The sequence below is a fragment of the Phyllostomus hastatus genome, unplaced genomic scaffold, assembly GCF_019186645.2.
Source record: "Phyllostomus hastatus isolate PE091 unplaced genomic scaffold, TTU_PhHast_1.1 phas_contig_62, whole genome shotgun sequence".
Taxonomy (NCBI): Eukaryota; Metazoa; Chordata; class Mammalia; order Chiroptera; family Phyllostomidae; genus Phyllostomus; species Phyllostomus hastatus.
Genome location: NW_025333921.1, coordinates 13,921,050 through 13,933,311, shown reverse-complemented (window position 1 = coordinate 13,933,311; position 12,262 = coordinate 13,921,050). Strand labels below are relative to the sequence as shown.

Genomic DNA, 12,262 nt, shown 5'->3' with positions numbered 1-12,262 from the left:
ACACACAATCTTCCAAAACTGAATCAGGGAGAAACAGAAAACCAGAATAGATCACTAACATCTAGCAAATTGAAGCAGTAATAAAAAAAACTACTGACACAAAAAAGTCCTGGACCACAGGGGAATTTTACCAAACATTCAAAGAGGAACTAACACCAATCCTTCAGAGACTATTCCAAAAAATTCAACAAGAGGGAAGATTCCCAAACTCTTTTTACAAGGCCAGTACTATCCTAATCCCAAAACCAAGTAAAGACACAATGAAGAAAGGAAACTACAGGCCAATATCTCTGATGGACGTACATCCTCAACAAAATACTAGCAAACCAGATCCAACAATACTTTAAAAAGACCATATACTATGATCAAGTGGGATTTATCCCAGGGATGCAAGGATGGTACTATATTGGTGTACCAATAAATGTGATACATCACATGAACAAAATGAAAGACAAAAATCACATGATCATATCAATAGATGCAGAAAAAGCATCTGACATAATCCAGCACCCATTTATGACAAAAACACTTAGTGAAGTGGGACTAGAGGGAGCATACTTCAATGTAATAAAGGCCATACATGAAAAACCTACTGCCAACACCATACTCAATGGGCAAAAACTAAAAGCGTTTCCCTTAAGATCAGGAACAACACAAGGCTGCCTGCTCTCACTGCTCTTATTCAATGTAGTACTGGAAGTCCTAGCCACAGCGATCAAACAAGAAGAAGAAATAAAAGGCATCCAAATTGGAAAAGAGGAAGTAAAACTGTCATTATTTGCTGACAGATGATATGATATTGTACACAGAAAACCCTACAGGATTCACCAAAAAAACTACTCAACCTAGTAAATGAATTTGGCCAAGTAGTGGGATACAAAGTCAATATTCAGAAATTGATGGCATCTTTGTACACCAACAACGAACTACCTGAAAAATCCCATTTACTATAGAAACAAGAAAAATAAAGTACCTAGGAATAAACTTAACGAAGGAGGTAAAAAGACCTGTACTTGGGAAACTATAGAACACTGAAGAAAGAAGCTGAGGGAAATACAAATAAATGGAAGCACACACCATGTTCATGGATGGAAAAATTAACATCATTAAAATGTCCATACCACCCAAAGCAATCTATAGATTCAACGCAATTCCTATTAAAATACCAATGGCATATTTCTCAGATCTAGAACAAATATGTTAAAAGTTTATATAGAAGCAAAATATATCCTGAATAGCCACAGAAATCTTGAGAAAGAATAAAGTTGGAGGGATTACAATACCTGATATCAAACAGCCTAGTACTGGCATAAAAACAGACATATAGATCATGGAACAGAATAGAGAGCCCAGAAATAAACTCATGTCTCTATGGTCAATTAATATTTAATAAAGGGGGCACAAATATACAATGGAGAAAAAAATAGCCTCTTTAATAAATGGTGTTGGGAGAACTGCACTGGTACATGCAAAAAAATGAAACTCAACCAACCACCAACTTACACCATACACCAGAATAAACTCAAAATGGATAAAAGACTTCAATGTAAGTCGTGATATGTAAAAGTCCTAGAGGAAAACATAGGCAGCAAAATTTCAGATATCTCACATAGCAATATTTTTGACAATATATCTCCTAGAGCATGGGAAATAAAGGAAAAAATAAACTAATGGGACTACATCAAACTAAAAAGCTTCCGCACAGCTAAAGAAACTATCAAAATGAAAAGAGAACCGACTGTATGGAAGAACACATTAGCCAACGATACCTCAAATAGGGGTTTGATCTCCAAAATATATAAAGAACTCACACAACTCAACACCAGGAAGTCAAACAATCCAATCAAAAAATGGGCAAAGGACCTGAACACACGCTTCTCCAAGAAGGACATACAGATGGCCTATAGACACATGAAAAAAATGTTCAACATCACTAGCCATCAGAGAAATGCAAATTAAAACAATGAGGTATCAACTCATACCTGTCAGAATGGCCATCATTAACAAATAACAAACAAGAGCTGGGGAAGATGTGGAGAAAAGGGAAGCTTACTGTACTGTTGGTGGGAACACAGACTGGTGCAGCCACTGTGGAAAACAGTATGGAATTTCCTCAAAAAATTAAAAATGGAACTGCCTTATGACTCAGTGATTCCTGCTGGAAATATACTCAAAGAATCCCAAAACACCAATTCAAAGGAACTTGTGCACCCCGATGTTTACAGCAGCACTATTTACAATAGCCAAGTGTTGGAAACAACTTAAGAGCTCCTCAGTAGATGAATGGATTAAAAATCTGCTGTTTATCTCTACAATGGAATACTATGCATCCAGAAGAAAGAAGAAGGAACTACTACCCTTTGCAACAGCATGGATGGAACTGGAGACTATTATGCTAAGTGAAATAAGCCAGGCAGTGAAAGGCAAATACCAAACAATACCACCTATAAGAGGAATCTAATGAACTAATGAGCAAAACAGAATGAGAGACATGGAAAAACAGGGAACAGACTGACAGCTGCCAGAGAAAGGGGTTGAGGGGAATGGTAGAAAGAAGGGGAAGGGGTTAGTCAAAGAACATGTATGAATGACCCATCAACATGGACAAGAGTATGGGGATGGACTATGGTAACAGAGGGTGGGCTGGGCAGAGGAGGGCAAGGGGGGAAAACTGATACAACTGTAATAGAATAAACAAGAATTAAAAAAGAAAATATAATAAAACAAAACTTATGGGATATAGTGAATGCAGTGCTCAGAAGGAATTTTATAGGTGTAAATGCCTATGAATTTTTTAAAAAGAAAGATTTCAAATTAATAATATAATTGTACATATTAAGGAAATAGAAAGAAAGCAAGCAAGAAAGCCAGAAAGAAGTAGATCCATAGATAAGAGAAGGAAGAAAATAAAAATTAAAGGTAATAGAAACAATAGAAAGAAACAAAAACAAAAGTTAGTTCTTTGAAAAGATAAAAATTGACAAACCTTTAGCTAAGCTAAGGAAAAAGGAATGAAATGACAGAGAAGACATTACTATCAACATCACAGGAATAAAAAGGATTGCAAGAGAATACTATGGGAAACTTCATGGCCACAAATTGAATAAACTAGATGAAATAGAAATATTCCTGGAGAGAGTAGTACAAAAATGGTTCAAGAAAAAATTGAAAATCTGAATAAAAAAATATAACAAATAAGGATATTGAATCAGTATTCAAAATACCTCCCAACAAAGAAAATACCAGCACCAGATGGCTTCACTTGTAAATTCTACTAAATATTTGAAGAAGGAGAATTAATACCAATACTTCTCAAACTCTCCCAAAAACTGAAAAGGAGTGAACACTCACTAAAATTATTTGATGAGGCCAGCCAGACACTGATAGTACAACAAAAACACTATACATCTCTGATAAGAGATTAATACCCAAAATATATAAAGAATTATAAATCACCAACAAAAAAAACAACTCATTTTTTTAATGAGCAAAGGACTTGAATTGACATTTCTTTAAAGATATACAAATGGCAATAAGCACATGAATATGGTAGTTGACATCATCAGTCACTGAGGAAATATAAATCAAAACCACAATGAATATTACTTCACACCCACTAGAATACCTATTATAAAATTGGACAAATAGCAAAAGTAAAAACAGAAAACTGCAAGTATGGGTGAGGTTATGAAGAAATTGGAACACTTGTTCATTGCCAGAGGGAATATAAAATAGCATAGTAACTATGGAAAACAGTTTGGTGTTTCCTCAAAAAGTTAAGCATAGAATTTTCATATGACCTAGCAATTCTACTCTTAGATATACTGAAAACAATTCACAACAGGGACTCCAACAATACTTGCAAGCCAATGTTCATACCATCATTATTCACAATAGCTAAAACATGGAAACAACCCAAGTGTTGATGAACAGTAGAATAAACAAAATGCAGTCTGTAATGGAATGTTATTCCAATTTATAACAGGAATGAAGTTCTGATACATACTACAGCATAGTAAACTTTGAAAACATTTTGTTAAGTGAAATTAAGCCAGATACCAAAGAACAAATATTGGATCATTCCACCTATATGAAATATCTATAATAGGCAACTTCATGGACATAGAAAGTAAAAGTTACCAGGGGTTGGGGAGAAGGGGAAATGGAGGGGTATTGCTTAATGGGTGCAGTTGGCCCTCCATATTTGGCAGTTCTGCATCTGTGAATTCAACCAACTGTGGATCAAAAATATTTGAAAATATTAAAACCACTGATGTGTGCTGTGTAGTTAGGCCTATAATGGTTGCATCTGTACCAGACAGTGCAAACTTTTTTTCTTATCATTATTCCTATCCAATACAGTATAACAATTATTTACATAGCATATACACTGTATTAGATATTTTAAGTACTGTACAAATGATTTAAAGTATATAAAGGATATGCATAAGTTACATACAAATACACCATTTTTTTATAAGGGACTTGAGCACTGGCAGATTTTGCCCTCCACAGATACCTAGGGATAACAACTACCATAAAGTTTCTCATTTACCTGGCTGGAGTAGCTCAGTGGATTGAGAGCGGGCTGCAAACCAAAGTGTCGCAGGTTCGATTCCTAGCCAGGGTACGTGCCTGGGTTTCGGGCCATAACCCCCAGCAACCACACATTGATATTTCTCTCTCTCTCTCTCTATCTCCCTCCCTTCCCTCTCTAAAAATAAATAAATAAAATCTTTTAAAAAAAAGATAGAAAAAAGTTTCTCATTTAGAGTGATAGAAAGTTTTAGAACCAGATAATGATGATGGTTGAACAGGACTGTGAATGTAATTAATGCCACTGCATTGTACACTTAAATATGATTAAAATTGCAAATTTTATATTATATATATATTTACCACAACTTTTTAAAAAAGGTACAGTAAAAAGTAAATCTCCCTCCTACTCTCACTCAATTCTCCTGCCTACACAACCACCGTCACCAGTTTCTTATATACACAAACTAGAAAAACTTTAAGGAACCAAAAATACTTTGTAGATTTGGGGTCAATTAAGTCCTGGAAAAACAAAAGTAGAAACCCCTGGCGTAGTGGCTTACAGAAACATACTTCATTTCTCCTAATTGTTCACAAAGATACTTCCTTCATGCAAGCCTACCCACAGCTCAGAGTTCAGTTTTATTTTAAGCTTCAGTTCCTATAATGCTTTTTCCAAACTGTTATGACAAAAAATTAACATCCAGAAACAAATTGACAAAGTTATCCATCACTCTTCCTAAAAAATTCTATACGTCTGCTAGCAGAAATCAACAGTATGTTGAAATACTTGTTACAACCAGGCAAGATTTATATCTGAAATACAAATGTATAAAAAATACGAATTAGCCCTGGCCTGGTAGCTCAGTTGGTTAGGGCCTTGTCCTGATATGCCAAGGTTGTGGGTTTGATATCCAGTCAGTAAATACACCTTTCTACATATGGACACTTAATTTGTAGCGAAAGTGGTACTGCAGAGCAAAGGAGAAAGTATGATCATGGCAATCAATGCTGCTGGATCAAATGGTTATTCAGTTGGTTATCCAGATGGAAAAATAAAACCTGACCCTTCCCCTGGCCAGGTGGCTCAGTTGGTTGGAGTGTCAGCCCTACACTGAAAGGTTGCAGGTTCAACTGCCAATCAGGGCAAATACCTAGGTTGTGGGTTCAATCCCAGTCAGGGTACACATACAGGAGGCTACTGATCAATATTTCTCACATCAATCTCTCTCTCTCTATCCTCCTTCTACTCTCTAAAATCAATAAACATACCCTCAGGTAAGGATTTCTAAAAAGCCTGACCTTTACCTCATATCACAAAAAACAATTCCAGGTGGACTGTGGATAGGAATGGGTAAAATAAAATAATGAATATTTTAAAAGATAACATAAGAACATCTCAGGACCTTGGCAAATGAAAAGTTGCTAGGGCACAAAAGCACTAATCATAAAGAAAAGATTGGTAAATAATACTATATTAAAATCAGATTCAACCATTAAGAGAATGAAGAGAGATATACCCAATAGAAATGTATATCTTTATGTACCAAAACACATAGAAGAATATTGATATTACTCCCAAGAGTTAAAAAGTAAAAATGACCTAAATATCTGACAATAGTAGAATGAATAAATATACTATGTAGTATTGTACTTAATAGAATAACATATAGGAAAGAAATAAAACTACAAGTAGACAAAACATCATGGATGAATCTCAAAAATATAATATGGGTAAAAGAATACATTCTGTAGGATTCCATATATGACACAAAAAATAAAAAAAGAATAAATAATACAGGATGTTAGACATTAGGATAATGGTTTCCTCTGGAAAGTATTCTGAGCATAGTGGTCAGTAGTGGACATAGGAGGGTTTCTAGAGTGTTGATAATATTCTGTTTATTTGGGTAGTAATTATATAAGTGTGCTCACTTTGTGATAATTATTTAAGTGTACTAGTTCAATAAAAATGTTCTGTAATGCTTCAATCTCTAAACTAATGAAGTATTTGTGCATTAACAGAGAGAAAATAAACAAAATAGAATAAAACCTAAAAGTAGATCCAAATATCAAAAAAATTAGTAAATACATAATAAAAGTAGAATCTGAAATAATTGAGTTAGAGATAAGAGTCATTCAAAAAAGATAAACCTGAATCCATATCTCACACCATTCACAGGATAAGTCCCAAAATGAATTAATGATTTAAATGTAAAAATTAAATTTAAAATGCACTAGAAGAAAATGTGGGAGAATTAGATTATAATCTTAGAGTGGAAAAAGCCTTTGCAATCAAGGCTCAAAAGCAAGAAGCCACAAAATAAATTATTGATAAGTTTATCTAAATCACAGTTTTGAAAAGGTGTTTAATGCATGCAGAGCACACTTTTAAATAAAGTCAAAAGATGGTGACAAACTGGAAAAAAATTCATATCACACAAACACTAATCTCTTTAACACATAACTACAGAAACTCCTCGGAACTGAGATTATAAATGCCAACAATAGAAAATAATTGGTGAAGGACATGATCAAACAGCCCAGAGAAAAAGAAATAAAAATGTCCCTTAAGCATATGAAAATACATTCAAGCTCACAAAAATATGTTTTCAATGAAAATCAAAATATCACTGAAACATCACTTCTCAGTTAGCAAAACAAACAAAAAATCTAAATTTGTTCGCAAACTCTTGGCAAGACTGTGGAGAAATAAGCATTCCATTGTTGAAATACAAAACAACACAACCTCTATGGAGGAAAAATTTGCAAAATTTATTCTTATGGGTTGAATTGTGTCCTCCCAAAATTTGTATGTTAAAGTACTATTCCCCAATATCTCGGAATGTGACCTTATTTGAAAATAAGATCTTTACAGAGGCAATCAAGTTAAGATGAGACAGACAAGTGCACACAGGGAAAAAGTGAAGCAGACAGGAGAGCATTCTACATGCCCAGGAACACCAAAGGCTGCCAATAATCACCAGAAATTAAGGGACAGGCATGGAATAGATTCTTCCTCAAAACCCAGAGAAAGAATCAACCCTGCTGACACTTTGATCTCAGACTTCCAGCCTCCAGAACTGTGAGACAATATATATCTGTTGTTGAAGCCACTCAGTTTATGGTTCTTTGCTACAGTAGCCATAACAAACTAAGCATCTACAAAATTACAAATGCATTACCTTTTGACCCAGACATCTAATTCTGGAATTTCACTCACTAGATCTATCTGGCATGTGTACACACACACACACACACACACACACACACACAAAGATATCCATTAAGGCATAATTTGTAACAGTAAAGGACTTGAAACAACCTACAGGGTAAAGGTTAAACAAACAATGGTATATATATTCACAGAGGAGAACACTACGAAAGTGCAAAAAAAAAAAAATGCACGAAGAACAAGCTTTCTAACTAGGGATACAGAAAGATGAAAGACCTCCATTTCACTTTTAACTAAAAGAAGTAGCAGGGTGCACACAGTGTACAGAGAGTACACTGATATTCATGTGAGGAGGAGGGACAAAAAGAGGAATACATATGCACACATACATATTTGCTTCTATTTGCATAAAGTAACACTGACTTCAGTGGTTTCCAAACTTGTCTGCATCTTGCTATCACCTGAGGAACTTCAAAATAATCATACTCCCAGACACTGTGATTTAATTATTCTGGGGTATCACCAGGGCTTTAGAATTTTTAAAAGATCCTCAGATGATTCCAATGACACACAATTTTGGAAACCAGTACCATAAGAATACAACAGATATAAAGAGAAGTAGCTATTTGTGCATGGGGGAGCAGGGATAAGAGTGGGAGCCAAAGCTTTCACTGCAATATTTTAAAATATGGTATGAATCCTGTGAATGTATTCAAAATTTTAATAAATAAATTAATAAGCTATTAAACTATAAATTAACTATTTGTTTTTTAAAAAATTAATTTATTTTTAATTAATAGTTGCTTCCACGTGTTTATTTTTATTACTTATCTTTTCCAGGGTTTAAAACTGCTGTTACCATTAGCATGAAAACAAGTTTGGCCCTGGCCCATGTGGCTCAGTTGGGTGGAGCATCCTCCCAGATGCTGAGGGGCTGCAGGGTTTATTCTGGTCAGGGCACATACCTAGGTTGTGGGTTTGGTAGGCTGAGACACCTAAGCCAATCAATATTTCAGAGGTGATGTTTGTCTCTCAAATCAATGTTTCTTTCTCCCTCTCTCTCTCTCACCCCCTTCCCCACCCCACATCCCCCTTCACTCTCTAAAGCAATAAAACAGCACCTCCTCAGGTGAGGATTTTAAAAAAAAAGTATGTAATTATATGTTGAAACAAATCAGACTCTCAAGTTTTCTTGATTTTGGCCTCAAATTACAGTCCTCATCTAAGTGTGGTTAGTGAGATGATTTTGATGCTTTACCTGTCTTTATATACCCAGCAAGAAAGTTTATCACGTGGTGTGGGTGGTTTTCCTTCAAACTTGGTGATTTTTTCCCAAATATAGGTTCCATCTCTGGTTCGCAAATTAACAAAATAAAGCTTTAAAAAAAAAGAGAGCACCATTAACAGACAGGGCACTTGAAAATGAAATTTATATCTGAAGATTATGTGATCCAAAAGTTAATAATACTGCTTTTTTCTTTTTAACAAGTAAAATTTTAACTGTGGAGCTAATGAAAGTGAGACTGGTTTAGAAGCAAAAAATGATATATAAAACATACTGAAATAGATCTTTTCCCATCATTCTCTTGCCTTATAGATATCAATTAGGTATGTAGTTAATTCTGTAACAGAAAGACATGGAAAAAAAGCACTACTTCATTTTCACTCTAAAACCTTATAATCATAAACACAAGATTTTCTACATATATCTTCTTTTCAAAATATTTGTAAACTTGTGAGATGAAGTGATACACTAAATATTACACATTTTGCTGCACTCCTGAATTGAAAGAAAACATTACTCGATTGCTGTATCCTTTGTCATCATATCCTCCAAAAATGTACATCTTTCCATTAATGCAAGCACCACAACTTCCTGACATGGAGGTAGGGAGTTCTCCTTCCATGAGGTGCATTGTCCTGCAGCAAGAATAACATGGAATTTCATAACTTTCCAGAAAGGCAAATTAAAATTCCCTTTGAACTCTATGAGTCCTTTTTAAATGAAAATTGTCACTGACAATTATAATTAAAATATAATGGTAGCCAATACTGCAAAAATTCTAAGATCCACCATACAGGTTTTTCGATGTACTGGAAAATTACAAAATCTTCACATGTGTCACCAGAATTGGGAATTCATTAACAGAACAAAGCCTTCAGAGACAGCCTTAGAATTGTGAGGAATGGTAAAGGACAAATAGTGGAGAGAGGAAGGGAGTAGGGGAAACAAAGAGCCAGAGAGAATAAGACATTGAAAGAAAATGAAAGCACTGAAAGAAAATGAAAGGGAGAAATAGATATTGCAGTATGTTCTAAGCAGGGCTATAAATTCCCAAATCTATGAAAATATTTATAACATATATTGAGACTCAACATTCTGCAATTTAAAATTACTTACCACAACCCACTATCAATATCATAGGTCCAAATTTCATCATTAGGCAAATATACTTCATTGTCTTCAATAGACTAAAAACATAGAATACATAAAATTATATTTATCAAATGCATAGTAACAATTCAATAGTTCTTCAGGATGGGAAAACTGCAATTAAAAGACTGCAAAACACAAAATCATACACAGGCTCAAAAGTTGTTTTCAACATAAATTAAGTTAGGTCAAATGAGAAAAGGAAAAAAGACATTTTCCAAGAGAAAATGGGCAAACAAAGGTTTAGAATACAAAAAAGCAAGAACATGAATCTCAAGAAAAAAACTGAGGACAATTAAACCTTAAAAAGAGATTTTGAGTAAGGGAAAACAGCAAAATAATAATACTCAGAGTAGAACACTGAAGACTATTAAGCCTAGGAAAAATGAATATCAAATAAAGTCAATATGTTTTGTGTGAAGGGAAAGAATTAAGGAAGGAAATTTTACCAGGTGTAATTAAGAACATTGTAGCAAAAAAAAGTGAAATCTTACCATTTGCAACAGTATGGATAAATCTAAAGGTATTATGCGAAGTGAAATAAGTCAGACAGAGACAGACTAATACCATGATTTCACTTATATGTGGAATCTAATGAACAAAATAAATAAACAAACAAAATTGAAAATACAAAGGACTGACTGATGGTTGCCAGAAGGAGTGGGGTTGGGAGACTGAGTGAAAAAAGTGACGGGGTGAGAAGTACAAATTAGTAGTTATAAAAGAGTCACGAGGATGTGAAGTACAGAGAGGGAAACTATCGGGGGGAACACTTTGCAAAGTATACGATTGTCTAACCACTAGGTTGCACACCTGACACTAACACAAAGTGATATTGATTATGAACTGTAATTGAAAAATAAAATTTAAAAAATATAACTATCAGATATATTGATTCACTGAAGATATTTTTGAGTGCCAACTATGTGCAAGATATAGTGTTAGGTGTTTATTATTGAGTTGGCCAAAAAGTGTGTTACATTTTTTTCAGTAAGATGGCTCTAGTAACAGTTATCTTTAACTTCATTGAAACAATTATATTAGACTGTATTGTGACAGCTGTCACATCAGTGGGCATTTTAAAAAAACGTCAAAATTGGTGAATATTTGTGCAGCCAATTTAATATTGAAGATGAAAGAAAATAAGCAACATTTTCATTATATTATGCTTTATTACTTAGAGAAAGGTAAAAACACAAATGCAATGCCAAAAAAAGATTTGTGCAGTGTATGGTGAAGGTACTGTGACTGATTGAATGTGTCAAAAGTAGTTTTCGAAGTTTCATGCTGAAGATTTCTCGCTGGATGATGCTCCACAGTAGAGTAGACCAGTTGAAGTTGATAGCGATCAGATTGAGACAGTAATTAAGAACAGTCAATGTTATTAGCTGTTCTAAAGAAGTCAATCTTCTAAAGAAGTCAATAACATAATTAGAATAGTGCATTCTGACAGTTATGTTGAGAAAAGAAATAAGAACAGACTAACAATCTTATTTACATTAAATAAAGAATTTATGGGTTGAAACAAATCCTTAAATAAATCTATCATAATTTCTTAGAATAACTCAAAAATAGTCCAATGTAAAAGATAGCAATTTAAGAATTACTAATACTTCCTCACACATAAATTATTAACATTCTAAGTAGATTTAGCTAATTTCTCATTGCTATGTCAAATTTTAAAAATAATATCTTGACTACCAGGTATCTCTCCTGTCCACACCTCCTCCCAACATCTCTTTCTCTCTACTCTACATCTTTTCACATAAACACACAACAGAAAACCGTTTTATTAATTCCAAGGCAACTTCCATCTATGTCTCACTGAGGAAGCCATTCTTAATGCTCAATGGCTAAGTAAACAAATAATTTGAAAAAGGAGAGTTAATTTTATGATTCTAAAGTTTAATCACATCAGGCTCCAGCTTTGTGTCTACACCTTTATAACAAAAATACTACAAAGATGGATTCTGTCATTACTCTGCTTAAGTCCCTTCAGTACTTCCCCAGTACTCTCAGGGTAGTCTAAAATTCTTACGATTCTGTACTATTTGGTACCTACCATCCCTCCAAAGTTCATCTCATCTTTCATTCATTATGCTCTAGTCTTCTTTCAA

General features: G+C 34.1%; 1 protein-coding gene across 1 annotated transcript in view; it reads right to left on the bottom strand.

The window, feature by feature from the left end:
* KLHDC1 (kelch domain containing 1) overlaps window positions 1-12,262 on the bottom strand; it is an 87,881-nt gene that overhangs the window by 59,970 nt on the left and 15,649 nt on the right. The window contains exons 2-4 of the mRNA XM_045848442.1: window positions 10,113-10,183; window positions 9,514-9,631; window positions 8,970-9,088 (exon numbers count right to left, since the gene is read on the bottom strand). Of these exons, the coding sequence (XP_045704398.1) occupies window positions 8,970-9,088; window positions 9,514-9,631; window positions 10,113-10,183 (308 nt within the window). The remainder of the gene's footprint in view (window positions 1-8,969; window positions 9,089-9,513; window positions 9,632-10,112; window positions 10,184-12,262) is intronic.